Below are 15,148 nucleotides of genomic sequence, written 5' to 3' on the forward strand. Positions count from 1 at the left end.
AGATCATCCCCATCCTACCCAGAAGGGGGTGGGTTAGGGTTGATTTCACCCTTCAGTATTTTTAGTTGACCAATGAGAAACATGTACCAAGTTTCATGAAAATCGTTCCAACCGTTCAGAAGTGATGCTGGAACATGCATACACACACACACACACACGTTCATTGACTTTTATACATAGCTATATACAGTATCTATCTATCTATCTATCTATCTAGATAGATATATATAGATAGATAATGTTGGTATTTCACTGCCAGCAAATAGGTGCCAGTAGAACAGGAACCAATTTAGAGTGTCCATCAGTCTTTATCTGAGTACAGGGGCTACAGCAGCCCCAGCTGTTCCTCTGTCTTTTACATACTAGCAGTCTACAGAAGAATTTACCCCAATTTGAATTTTCACGTACTTTCCCAAGGTGAGTTTGGGAGATTTTTCAGCTTTGTTCATGTAGTTGCTGGATTTTTTTTCCTCCATCAGTGTGTTTTGGTTTATTGTACTCCTGGATATTTTTGTGTGTTAGTGTGAAAAGGATGGAATGTTTGTTTGTACAGCTGTCATTTCTGTATTGTTTGCTTTAATCTTTTTATCTTCTGAAATTTATTTTGTGTAGGTAATCTTAGAAATTTGAATGGCCCCTAGTGAGAGTTGCTTACTGTGATATTTTATAATGTGTTTAAATGTGTATTTAGATTATCTTTTTTTGTTTTTTGTATCAGATTCTGTTTTTAAAGTTTTATTTTCATTTAGACAAAGATTTATTTTTATCCCATTTTTTTTTATGTTGTGTACATGGTGCGTTTTAGATGTCATGTGATTTCGATTGTTGTGGTAATTACGTCAAGGAATTGATGCAACCAAAATGGTGGCAGTTCTGGGATTGTCTTACCCTCAGTGGGTAAACAACATCTCAAAAATCTTTAGTGTAGCAAGGTTTCTTTTTTTTTCCTAAATAGGTACTAGCGTTGAGTTTTTGGTGTTTGACTCTCTTTGTCTTTGACTCTCATTTTGCCCATTTGTTCCTGTTTTTTTTCCCCTTGACCTCTCCTTGCCCTGTTTACGGTCAAACCGCTTTACATCCTGGTCTTCTCTCTGTCTCACAGTAATCCTTGGTCACTCCTCGATTTTCCTTAACACATTATTTAAGTGAATGATAATTAATATTGTGCATGAAAGGTACAAATCCACCTATAGGTCTTAAATAGTTATTTTAAATAATGTTTATGTATATTATGAATTGCTTAGCCAATACAGAAATGAAAGAAAATATTTAGATACATTTGCTGAAGAGTAGCAATGTAATAATAGACTAATAGAAATATATTTAATATTTCTGCTGCTTTTACCCTACAGGACCTGAGCTGCTTGCTGTGGATGAGCATAAACTACACGAATGCTTAACTCTCTCTCTCACCCACAAATATTACTTTTCAGTGTACTAAAATTGGGCATTTTGTTAATGACCAGATAAAAGAAGAACATTTCAACAAGACATATGTTGTCTTTTGAAATGATGTTGTCAAATCATCGTATGGAGTTCTATGTCTTGGATGAGTAACATTGTGAATTCTATTTCCTAACTCCATCTTCACCAGCTAATGATGGAGAAACGGAAGACGAGCGTGCTACCAGCAGCACTTTTAGATATGCTGGCTAGTTACACTGCAGGGGGTAAATGATGGAGAAAATTAGTTTTTGCTTTTACCAGTTTGAGTTGGTTTGGTGCCTGTTATGATATGAGGGAAAACCGCAAACTATAAATCAAGCAACTCGATGTTGAGGAGAGGCAGTATTTTGCTGCTATACATTTTGCTAGGCAGAGTGAGGGAGGGGAGCATTTCTCAGTTACACCTTGGAGACAATAAGCAGAACAGGGTTTTGAAAATATAAAATGAATAATACAGGAAACACTCCCTGTCAAACTATCAGTGATTTAAAATAAAAAGTAACATGTGAAATTGGTTTAAAAGAATAAAGCTTTGCTAGCAAACCAGGTTCTCAGATACCAGTTACAAATTGAATGGGATTCATGCCACACTCACTAATCTTATGTCAGGTATGAAAGAGCTAAAATGATTGTGTAATTAGATTGTGTTAAACTATTTATTGCAGATTTTCTATTGTAGGTTTCTGGAAAAATTATTATTTTTGCTTTGTTTAACTTATTAAAATAGATTTTACCATTTATGTTTCTTCTAGAATAATACATTGCTCAAACCAATGTTAAAGTTCTAGTCTGTAAAGCAGATGATTTGTAAATCTTCAATTGGATGCTGGTTTATTTAGTGGAGGATATTTATGGGGGAAAAAAACAATGGGTTCCCATTTTAACTTGGAGCAACTTGAATTTTATTGTTGTATGGACTTAAGATGTCAAAACCGAATGTAGCCTTCAATGTGTGTCAGATGGCTTATACAAATTAGCTATTAGTGGATTACAACATCAAAGAATTAAACCTCCGTTTCATCTGTTGTTTTAAGATCTGGTGATTGGGATGGCATTAAGTTGCTTTTGCTGGATTCTCTGAAACGTTCCTGGGCAGCCCTATTTTTATAACCTGCAACTTCATCCTGGATTGGAGGTATACCCTTTCAGGATGTATGCGAAAGAGAAGCTCTTGATTGTCAACATGTGGCTGGTCTTGTATTGCTTTTCTTGTATCAAGGGATAAAGTCCTTACTTGACAGATCACAGGTTTCATTTTTATGTCCGGATACAGCTCTGTTAGATCCTTAATGCAATAGTCAGAATCATTTAAAAAATGCTGGCTGGATAACAATAATCCGCCCTTTTCTTTAGATTTGCTCAGATGGGTTTGATCCTTAGATACACCAGAGTTAATAACATAATAGAAGAAAATGAGACTGGAAAAAGCTTGGCATAGCATTTTTGTTTTTAATTTTTCTAGTTCTTAAAGAATGTTGAAAATAAATATGATCATTTTGAGACCTATTGGTTTCATTCAGTTGGCTGAAAAGTGATTGACGTTTGTGTTTTGTTTTTAGTTTTTTACTCTCTGTTCAGACAGCTCTTATAATAAAAACTTACCATAGCTTGGTCCATGCTGTTCTTGCTATTTAAAAAATAAAATGGCCTAAGACCCTATAGAAAGTAGTTTGTATCCTCTATTATCCATAACTGAGTACCACATTAAATCTTACAATACTTAAAGCAGCCAGTTGCTCTGGTGAAAATAAGGAGGTGATAGGATTATAAGGCAGAATTTTAATTTTGCTTGTCTTTTTTGTAAATGAGAGCCATGTATTTTGCCATGGGTTTATTATAATTTCTTTGGATGAGGCTCACACAGTTATTTAAAGGTTAAACATAAAGATCTGAATGTACCTAATTGACGTTAAAATACGAAAAAAGCTTTTTGCTGATATTTAAAATGTATCCTTCTATTCCACTGATTTTATGAGGTTTTTGTAATGGAAGTAACTAGCTAGATAGGATATTCTAGTAAACTGCATCACTACCTTTTTATTTAACACATCCATTACACTTTTAATCCCCCTTTGCTAGTTTTTGTCATGCTCCCATGGCTGGGATTTGCTAGAAAATATGACTGACCTATGATACAGTAAGCATTTGGCTACAGGAGATACCAAAGTACATGAAATTGAGATTATAAGGCTCACACTGTGTGCCATCTAAATGTTCACTGCACCATTATGTTGCTACTACCAACAGTTTAAACCATTAATACCTTGCATTATGGATACATGGGATGTTAAACATATCCTGGTGCTTCCATTCGCAGTAATTGACATTTATATCAATGATACGTCAGAAACCCAGACCGTCCTTTGATCCTTGGCCATTACAGAGGTACATTTTTGTTTCTCATCAGTAAAAGTATACTTCAGTTGGACATTGGTTGACATTCTGCCAGTGGGACAAGATAGACCTTTTAGGGGGATGACTCTAAAGAGGCGTGGAGTTAGTAAGCCCTAAATCTCCACGGTCCTGTAATGGACAAAGTGGCTTCAGAAAATACATGGTTGAAAGGTACAGAAGCTTGTTTTGTTCTTGAGAGAGCAAGTTACGTAGTTTAAAGGCGGTGCTTCCCATTTAATTCAAGACAACCTAATTGGAATACAGAACAATGTGTTTTTCATGTCCTGCATTTTTTGCCTGAAACTAAAATAAGAAATTTTAATGAATGACCGCCCAGGCAACTATTATTATAAAATATTATTCAGACATTGACAAGTGCTAACATTTTTTTCATTAACCTGTTAACCTCAAAACGTTAGTATGTTGGATACTGAGGTATTACTGGTTTTTGGTGGATTTGTAATTGCACTACTGCCTTACACTTGATCATTTGTTTACGACTGGTAAGATTGTCTACATGTTTTTAGTACTCCAGTTCAATTAACATGGAACTCTGAATAGATCCAGCATAGTGAAAGTGACCAGCCTCTGTAATGAATGGGTGTCCGACTCCCCCATTGCTTGTGGTGGCAACAGAACCAATGGAGAAAGTGAATTCACAAAAACGATGAATGTGTAGTATGAAGAATACACTTTTTATATCCATTGCAAAGCTGTATATTTTCCATTGTTTATTGGAATATATAGCGATTAACTTCAGTGTGTGTCTCTTATTGTTTTATATAAATGTATATACAAAAGAGAATTTTTTTTTTAAACCAAGAACAAACCATTTGCTAGTCTGGGCGAAGAGCCACTGTGGTGCTACAATATTTATCCACTGTCCTTTGTACATTTTTTCTTATTTTTATCACTAAGCTTTCCCTGCATAAACAGCATTATCTCACTGTGAACAGCTAGCAGTGTTTATTCAGTAACTGTCCTTTAAATGGCCAAAGTTCAGAGAAGAAAAATGGCAGTGATTTGTAGAAAAGCATGCAATAGTAATAAATTCAAATTTTTACTATTCTCATAATATGTGTTTTGGGTACATCTCTTAGGGATGAATTAATCTAACTCGTCAACAAAAACACTTAGAAAAAAAAACAGTTAAAAAGCTGAAATTTGGCAGTATGGTACATCTAGGCCTGTATATATACACAAAGAAAGAACATTTTTATATGCTATTGTTTAGGGGTAAAACCCCCTACAACAGAAGACATAAGACCCCAAGCTCTCAAAAAACGCTTTGACGTATTTAATTTGCAACATTATAGAAAAAAAAATGCTGACCTGTGTGTGTGTGCGTGGTTTCCCCCCCCAAAAAAATGATTAACCTTATACTCACGTGCTCTGCATTGAGAGAGTGATTGATGGCCATGAGAATAGCACCACTGTCCTGGACAAGAAAAATGAGAAGTGATCACGTTTGGCATCAACAGTCGGGTATGAAATGGAAGCAGATAGTTTGGCAAAGCTCAAGGAAGATGTAAAGTCAGTGGTTAGCAAACCTTGAGTGCTGGTGCCAGATGCTGTGCCTGTGAGTACAGTATGGGATGCTTTGCTAGCCAAAAGGAAGTAAAAGAAGCAGAGGCAGAAGATCTGTTCTCCAATCCAAGACCAGCCAGGAATAACACCGTGGTGTTGGGAGGAGGGGGTTAGGGACTTCAAAGTCTTAAACCTCTGATTTCTTACGCTCAGCCACTGAGCTTTTTATCGATTGCATACATGGTGACAGCGGTAGGCCCCCCAATCTTTTGTCCCATCTAATACAATATAGCCCTTGATTAATGTTACACCATTACATCAACATGTGTGAAAGCCCAAAGGAGCCTCCACACTTCAATTTTATATACATGTAAGACCGCATGTGAAAATGGCAGAGAAGGGTAAGGTGTCAATTTAAACCTAACGAGCTTTTCCATTATAATATACAGTACATTCACATCTATGAACTTTGAACAGGGATGCTCCACTACCCTGCTTGAGTTGGGTCAGCACTTCAGTTTCTTGCTTCTGATTACCTTGTTTTAAATCATCAGGTACTGGCACTTCTGCACATCCACTTCAAGCACTGATTTGCATTTGCATTTATATCTATAGGCTTTATAGGGAGACCACATAAAATGAGCAGGAATGTTTTACTCGTGGTTAAGCACATTCAAGAGTAAGCAGATCCAGTGGCCTAATAATATTATTATTTATTATTTGTTGGATGCCTTTATCCAAGGCAACTTACAACATTCAAGAGACAGAATTGGTTACATTTCTTTTATATTTCCAATTGGATGAGTGACTAGCTCATTGTCACACAGTGTCAGCAGCAGGATCTGAACCCAAAACCTCAGGGTTTTTTTAACCTAGGTCCAAAGCCTTAACCTCCTAAACCACAGTGCCTGACAATATTATTAATCCTACATTTAAAAGAAAAAAAAATATATATAAAAAGTATTTAGTACTTCCGATACATCTGATAAACTGACAGCACTATAACTGAGGCCCACTATCTTATGAGATTTCTCGGGCCAAACTGGGTAACACAACTAGTATTTTTATGTAATGAGCATTTTTATGAAGGCAGTTTTGGGTGCCATTTCAATGTAGTTAGTTTAAGCCAGTATTGTTTTCTATGTGAACTTTCATATTAGTATCTTCCCCAAAACCCTTCACTTTGTTATTTCAGCCTGATAAATATTTTGGCAGTGCTCGTTGAGCTTGTGACTGCAATGACTTGCCCAGTTTGCCAGCAATTCTATTACCTTTTGATTTCGAGCCCAATGCTTTGGCTACAGTGCATACTGTTCAATATGTAGTCTATTCCAAAATATGCCCCAACATGAAGGCTATACCAAAAAGTATAAATTCAGTGGTGGTAAAGGAAGAGTTAATGCTTGTGTCTAGCTCTTGTACTGAACAAATGAACTGTACGCTGCAGCTGTGTTGACATATAAACTAATTTTTTAAAACCCCTTACGTAAATGTGTAGTATTTAATCTAAAATAAAGAACACTGTGATTTTTCACATTCTGTTCATACATTTTGAAAGCATAATTTTTCCATTACAAAGTAGTTGGAAATCCAGCCTATCACTGAACACAAACAGACTTACTAGCTCATACTGGGTTGATTAAGAGTCACCAGGTAATATGTGCAAAACTGAGCTATACTAAAGTACGAGGACAATGTACTAACCTCTGTGCCACCACACCAAGCGTTGTTTTTATATTTACATGTGTATGAAAATAATAAATACCCTGTGTACCCAATGGCCTCTTTGTTGGATATACCAGATCACTAATGGAGATAGCCTTCCTCACTAAATAGTCATTGTACGATTACGGCTATATATACCATGCAGACAGGGTCAGGAGGTTTGGTTTTTATTCAAGCAAACACTACAATAGGCAAAACTCTAAACAACTTTAATAGTGCTGTGACTGTTGCTGCCAGTTTTTGGGGAAAGGTAGCCTTCCCAAGAGTGTTCACACACTACAGTCTGTAAAATGTACATAGAATAAAGTCATTATCTGACTTGCTTTGTCCTGAACTTGGATGTTCTGGGGGTGCTGGAGCCTGTCCCAGCCAGCATCAGGCTCAAGGCAGGAACAAAACATGGTGCCAGTCCAATACAGGGCGAGCACACATACATGCATCCACCCCAACCACAAAGTAGGGCCAATTTAGTCAATCCACCTACTTGCATGCCTTTGGTCGGTGAGGAGAAGCCTGGGGAACCCGAAGGAAACCCACCTGGATACGGGGAAAGCATGCAAACTCCACATAGGGAGGACCCGGAATGTGAACCCTGGTCTCCATACTGCGAGGCAGCAGCACTACCACTGCTCCACCCATAGAATAAAGTGATAAACCAAAAACATCCAATGAAGAGCGGTTTTTGGGGGAGACCTGGTGGTCAAAAACACCTAGTTATTCAGAGAAATTGGGGGTGTAACGCTCCTTACCACAGTGATGTGCAATTTATCAGACTCTTAAGTGGATAGGCAAGAGCAACAGGTGAGCATGCAGTAATCTGGCTAAGAACATGAAGATGGGGCTATAGTAGGCATGTGATCACCAAACTGGACAACTGTAATCTGAAAAAAATATCTCAATTTTGATTTCTACTTAAATATGCAAACGGTTAGGTCAGAGTTTGGCTTAAACAGCATCAACAGATCCATCCTGCCTTGTGTCAGTGGTGGAGACTGCTGATGGTAGCATGATGGTGTGAAGGATGTTTTCTAGGGAAACACATTGGGCCTCATAATACCAACTAAGCATGGTTTAGATGCTGCTGACTCTGCGTATCCATTTATAGCACCAGTCTGCCCTTATTCAAAGGAACTCTTCCAGTAGAATAGTGGTCCATTCAATCACCAGGAAGATGCACAAACAATGACCGTGACTTTAGTCTACTCCAGTGGTCTGCACAGCCCCCAGATCCTCAGTAGAGCACATTCACAGCATAAGAGTTTATCCAAAAATCTGCAAGAACTAAGTGGTGCCATTGAAACAGCATGGACCAAAGTCCCTTTTGAACTCCTTGTTTTTAAAGAATTTGAGCTGTTGTAAGGGTCTTACCCTGTACTTGACCTAATATGGTGGCTGCTGAGTATAATAATCTTTATTTATTTATTTATTTATTTGTTTGTTATTGGTAGGCTAGTGGAAAGATGTGCAAGAAGCTGGCGTTGGACAGGCAGTGACCAGTTTAGACGAGCACGATACTTTAAAAGAGGAACTTCTAGAAAGATTTTACAATAGTCAATGTTGGTTTGAAAGGGTTCTTGGTGGCAGTAGACTTTATTTATGGCTGTTATGGTGGTCTGACAGCTTACCAGAGTCAATATGCAGTATCCAAGGCTTCTTTAATGGTTCAGTTTTGTCTCGGTTGCATTTGATTGTGAGAAGATTATTAGCGGTGTCTGAGTCTTTAATCTATAAATTGGAGCTCAAGAATTCAGGTACTTCCTAAGAACTCTGGTGGGACAATATACTAATTTGGTATATAGATCATTCCTTTTTATCTGTTTTAGTTAGTTTACTACATAAAAAGATTTAGTTTCTGTCATTCTTTCATGTGATCAAAAAGAGACTCGGTAAAAACTTGGTTTATTAAATGCCTAGGTTTGCTTTGACGTACAGCTCAGTGAAATGGAAAGCCCTTGTCCTGCTTAGCATCCTTTGCCTTCAGCTTAAATGGTGTTCAAAATGAGTATTAGATAGAGGAAAAAATGAAAAATGTGCTTCCAGAATTTTTCAGACCTGTCCATTCTCACATCCTTTTTTTAAAAACATCAACTTGTAAATTCACAGACTCTCTCAGTTCTTTGTAGATGTGTAATGAAAATTGTTTTTCTTTTTTCTCTAATGTTGACATCATATTTTGTCCAGATTATTATGTGTTTTGGGACTGGGTGTTAAGGGCTGTACCTGAGACGAGATAAGGATTGCATTGTAAATAGAATCCAGCTAATGTTGTTAGCCATTCTTTTCTGTCAAAAACTGAGAAAGAAAAATGTGGAGCACATTCATCAGCACAAAACGAAGGCTTTGAGTCTCCTTCGAATAAATAACAATGAGTGAATAGTCTTTTTCATGTCCTGTGTTTTCATGATAATCTGATCATTTTGTATCCAGTTCATGAGAGGGCTTGTTACAGTAGGTGTGTCATCCTTTTGCTATTGTGTGTCTGTGCTCGTTTTTGTGTGTGTTGAGTGTTACATTTTATCTTCTTCGTTAAACCCATTTTTTGTTTTCTACCTGACTTTGCTTTCTGGTTCTACAGTTCTGCACTGATGCAGATTGCGAAGTAGCCGGAGTAAAACAAGGCTGTCCGAAGAAGCATGACCTGGTAGGACTTCCTACAGCAGCAGGAGCACAGTGTCCTCCATATGCGGCTTTACCATCCGACTTTTTTTTTTTTTTTTCTTTAAACAAACAAATGACATTTTTGAATAATGAATGAGGTGCATAGTAGATTCTTCTTGTATTAGTCTCCCCTAAATACCCTTTTGGTTTCCTTATTTGATTAATTTGGCAATATTGCCTTATTTTATGGTTCCCTCTATTCATTATTTTGGTCATTTTGGGTGAATAACAGAAAACAGCATCTCTTACAGCAGACCTTCCAAGTCTAACACAGTTTTTACAGATTGTTAAGAAAGATGACAAACTGTCCTGTTATTCATTATTTTCCAACAGCAACAGTCATACATGGAGTTTAGACCGTTCAATATTATTCTGCCTGTGTGCATTTTTTTTTTCTCCATTCATGCACAAATACACCGTTATGTGCAAGTGAGGAGTAAAAAAAAAAGCAATCTGTTGGCAGAATAAACTGATTATTCCATACATGAAAAACTCTTACTAAACACTTTATACAAGAACAATGTTAAATTACAATAGCATATCAAGAAATCTAAAAATTGTTGCAACACCAAAGAATATTAATACAATTAACTAGTTTGTGGCCAAAGAAAGGAAAAACCTACAAGAGTATTGTTTGAAAAGTCAGTCAAACATCTTTTTAAATTTACAGAGTCCCTTACAAGGCACACAGATCTTGAAAATATTTTTAACCTGTGCTGTCCAAACCCCCCGACCCGAATGAGTGAATGGACCCTGTGATGGACTGGCACCCTGAGCAGCATTGCTTTCTACTTTATGACCAATGCTGCTGGGATAGATTTCAACCCCCATGACCGTGAATTGGATTAAACTGGTTTCAGAATAGTGTTGTTACAGGTCAGCACAGTGGTGTGGTGGCTGTCTCTGTGCCCACACAGTGACCAGTCTGGGTTTTGAACCCAGTCTTCTAGAACTATCTGTGTGTACTTCCCAAAGGCTTCATGGGATTTCCTCTGGGTACTCCAGTTTTCATCCCTTTACCCCCACGGGTGTCAAACTCTGGTCCTGGAGGGCTGCAGGTTTTCATTCTAATGAAAATCATCTAATCATCTTCTTCATTAGTGACCAGTTTTTGCTGCTAATTAACTTCTTTTGCTTTAATTTAAATTGACTTGACTCAGGCCCCTTGTTTGTCTCTTTTTCCTTAACTGGCAGCCAAACAATAATGAGACACAAAATGAGCCGCCACATCAACAACAACAACAACAACATTTATTTATATAGCACATTTTCATACAAAAAGTAGCTCAAAGTGCTTTACATAATGAAGAAAAGAAGAATAAAAGACAAATAAGAAATTAAAATAAGACAACCTTAGTTAACATAAGAAGGAGTAAGGTCCGATGGCCAGGGTGGACAGAAAAAACAAAAAAAAACTCCAGAAGGCTGGAGAAAAAAATAAAATCTGTAGGGGTTCCAGGCCACGAGACCGCCCAGTCCCCTTTGGGCATTCTACCTAACATAAATGAAATAGTCCTATTTGTAGTTAGGGTTCTCACGGAGTCACTTGATGCTGATGGTTATACAGACTTCTGGCTTTTAATCCATCCATCATTGTTGGAACATCATGGTGCTTTGGGTAGATGGTGGTGGCACAAGCCACCACCAATAGGACACCGGAAAAGGAAACAGAAGAGAGAGTAGGGGTTAGTACAGATTTTGAATGAATAGTTATTATAATGAATTGGATATACAGAATGTCAGGATTAAATTACAGTGAAGTTATGAGAAGGCCATGTTAAAGTAATGTGTTTTCAGTAGTTTTTTAAAGTGCTCCACTGTATTAGCCTGGCGAATTCCTACTGGCAGGCTATTCCAGATTTTAGGTGCATAACAGCAGAAGGCCGCCTCACCACTTCTTTTAAGTTTTGCTCTTGGAATTCTAAGGAGACACTCAGTTGAGGATCTGAGGTTGCGATTTGGAATATAAGGTGTCAGACATTCCGATATATAAGACGGGGCGAGATTATTTAAAGCTTTAAAAACCATAAGCAGAATTTTAAAGTCAATTCTGAATGACACAGGTAACCAGTGTAGTGACATCAAAACTGGAGAAATGTGTTCGGATTTTCTTTTCCTGGTAAGGATTCTAGCAGCTGCATTCTGCACTAACTGCAAACGATTGATGTCTTTTTTGGGTAGTCCTGAGAGGAGTGCATTACAGTAATCTAGTCGACTAAAGACAAACGCATGAACTAATTTCTCTGCATCTTTCGATGATATAAGAGGTCTAACTTTTGCTATGTTCCTTAGGTGAAAAAATGCTGTCCTAGTGATTTTATTAATATGCGATTTAAAATTCAGATTACAATCAACGGTTACCCCTAAGCTTTTTACCTCCGATTTGACTTTTAATCCTAATGCATCCAGTTTATTTCTAATAGCCTCACTGTATCCATTATTGCCAATCACTAAGATTTCAGTTTTTTCTTTATTTAATTTGAGAAAGTTACTATTCATCCATTCTGAGATACAGGTTAGACATTGTGTTAGCGAATCAAGAGATTTAGGGTCATCAGGTGCTATTGATACATACAGCTGTGTGTCATCAGCATAGCTGTGGTAGCTCACGTTATGTCCCGAGATAATCTGACCTAATGGAAGCATGTAGATTGAGAAGAGCAGCGGACCCAGGATAGAGCCTTGTGGAACACCATATAGAATATCATGTGTCTTTGAGTTATAATTACCACAACTAACAAAGAATTTTCTCCCTGCCAGGTAGGATTCAAACCAGTTTAAGACACTGCCAGAGAGGCCCACCCATTGACTAAGGCGATTCTTAAGAATATTATGATCAATAGTGTCAAATGCGGCACTCAAATCTAAGAGGATGAGAACAGATAAATGGCCTCTGTCTGCATTTACCCGCAAGTCATTTACTACTTTAACGAGTGCAGTTTCTGTGCTGTGATTTGTTCTAAAACCTGACTGAAATTTATCAAGAATAGCATGTTTATTGAGGTGCTCATTTAACTGCATAATGACTGCCTTCTCTAGAATTTTACTTAAGAAAGGCAGGTTAGAGATGGGTCTATAATTTTCAAGAGAAGAGGGGTCGAGATTATTTTCTTAAGTAGGGGTTTAACTACCGCAGTCTTAAGACAGTCTGGGAAGACCCCCGTATCTAATGACGAATTTACTATGTCAAGAACATTATCAATAAGCACACCCGATACTTCTTTGAAAAAATTTGTTGGTATTGGGTCAAGGGCACAGGTGGATGGTTTCATTTGAGAAATTATTTTATGCAAATCAGGTAAATCTATCCTAGTGAAAAACTCTAATTTATTTATTATGGAGTACTGGGGTTTCGGGGGATCCTTAGTGTTGGGGAGATATACTATGTTATTTCTAATATCATTAATTTTTTGATTGAAAAATACAGCGATAGCCTCACAGGTTTTACTGGAAGTACTTAGGGGGCATTCCTTTGAGTTACCTGGGTTTAACAGATGATCAATTGTCGAAAATAAGACTCTGGGATTACTAGCATTGTTATTTATAAGCTTAGAGAAATAGCAGCGCCTCTCAAGACGGACTGTGTTATTGTATTCTGTTATTTTAACTTTTAATATTTCATAGTCAATAGTTAGTTTAGTCTTCCTCCATTTACGCTCAGCTCTACGGCATGTTCTCTTTAAATCAGACACTCTTTGGGTCTTCCAAGGTATAACAATGCTAGAAGATTTTTTAACTGTCTTTTCAGGTGCAACTATGTCAACAGCAGCCCTCACTTTAGTATTAAATCTTTCCACCTTACTATTTACATTCTCCTCGCTATTATAGTTGGCACTATAAACGGACTGATTGGTTAGAATGTTTGTAAGTTTTAAAGTTGCTGATGAGTCAAAGAAGCGTTTTTTAACAATATGCTTCTCATGAGTGTTTTCTATCATTATTTCTATATTAAAAAGTAGAAGAAAATGGTCTGAAAGACCCGTATCAATGACCTGCTTTATATCAACTTTTAGTCCTTTAGTAATTACTAAGTCTAACGTATGACCTGCTTTATGTGTAGGCTGATTAACGAGCTGTCTCAAATCAAAAGAGTCCAGGTTACATGACCAGCTTACCTGTGCCCATCACACAATATCTGAAATTAAAGGAAAGTGGTGGCTCTGAGGCTAAGGATCTGTACTGGCAATCAGAAGGTTGCCAGTTCGAATCCCGTAAATGCCAATAGGGAGTCTGCTCTGTTGGGCCCTTGAGCAAGGCCCTTAACCTGCAATTGCTGAGCACTTTGAGTAGTGAGAAAAGCGCTATATAAATGCAAAGAATTATTATTAAAGAAAGGTGAAGGTCTCAGTAAGGTCACCAAAACATGTTCATGGTGTTCTTAGAAAGAAACAGAAAATCAACAGTTTTGGAAATGTCTGCTGTGGCAGAATGAGAGCAGCAACAAGCCGTGGAATTAAATAATGGGTTTAATTATCAGCAGGAATCGGCTTCTCATTAAGAGATTGGTTGGAGTTTGAAATCCCAGTGTAGCTGTCATCTGTTGGCTCGTTTCACATCTCATTTCTGTTTGGCTGTCATTTAATGAAGAAAAGAATAAATTCAGGGGACTGAATCCTTAAAAACAGGGCTATTAAAATGAATGGAAAAGGAGTTAATTAGCAGTGAAAACTGGTCACTGATTAGGAAAAGGGTTACAAAGAAAACCTGCAGCCACTGCGGCCCTCCAGGCCCGGAATTCGACATCCCTGCTTTACCCCAAACCACATGCTGGTTCATGTCATTGGCCCAGTATGAGTGAGTGTGAGTGGTTTGTGTAAACGGCATACTGCCCAGGATTTTCTTTTTATGCCCAACAGTGCTGGGTTAGACCCTGGCACTCCATGATCCTAAAATGGCCAAGAATTATATAGAGTAAAAGAAATGTTCCCAAGTACCAATCTGCTCATGACCGTAAATAAGATGAATTCCTTTCAAAACTCTGTAATTTAATACACCCCACTCCACTACCACTGTATTTACAGTTGGTAGACACATATTTATAGCTTGCATTTACAGCTTGTTTTTTTCCTTGCTTCATTGTGTTACGTATGGAATAATTTTATGTTACTGCAAGAAAAAGCATGTCTGCTTTTTAAAATTCGAATGCTGGCTCTTTTGGATGAAATGGCATGAAAACAAAGTTTCAAGCTGCCATTTTTTGGAGGTCAAGTGTATGATAGACTTTTATTGGACCAATAACTTTATCATATGCAGCTCTCCAAATACCAATAAAGTGAGTAAGTGTTTATTCAAAATAACACTCACGCATACTTTTTCCAGCATTGGAATTAAGTTTTCTCTCTATTACCAAGTACAGAGTTCACTGGGTTATAGCAACTCCTTGGTGGCAGTTTACCTC

General features: G+C 37.5%; 1 protein-coding gene across 41 annotated transcripts in view; it reads left to right on the plus strand.

The window, feature by feature from the left end:
- The window catches only part of ano1a (anoctamin 1, calcium activated chloride channel a), a 380,680-nt gene that overhangs the window by 115,027 nt on the left and 250,505 nt on the right, over positions 1–15,148 (plus strand). For 34 of the 41 annotated variants that reach the window (XM_051923706.1, XM_051923669.1, XM_051923682.1 and 31 more), the window contains one exon: positions 9,668–9,733. The exons of the other annotated variants lie outside the window; for them this stretch is intronic. In XM_051923706.1, the coding sequence (XP_051779666.1) occupies positions 9,668–9,733 (66 nt within the window). The remainder of the gene's footprint in view (positions 1–9,667; positions 9,734–15,148) is intronic. 41 annotated transcript variants of the gene reach the window in all.

Source organism: Erpetoichthys calabaricus, chromosome 2 (assembly GCF_900747795.2).
Source record: "Erpetoichthys calabaricus chromosome 2, fErpCal1.3, whole genome shotgun sequence".
NCBI classification, from domain to species: domain Eukaryota; kingdom Metazoa; phylum Chordata; class Cladistia; order Polypteriformes; family Polypteridae; genus Erpetoichthys; species Erpetoichthys calabaricus.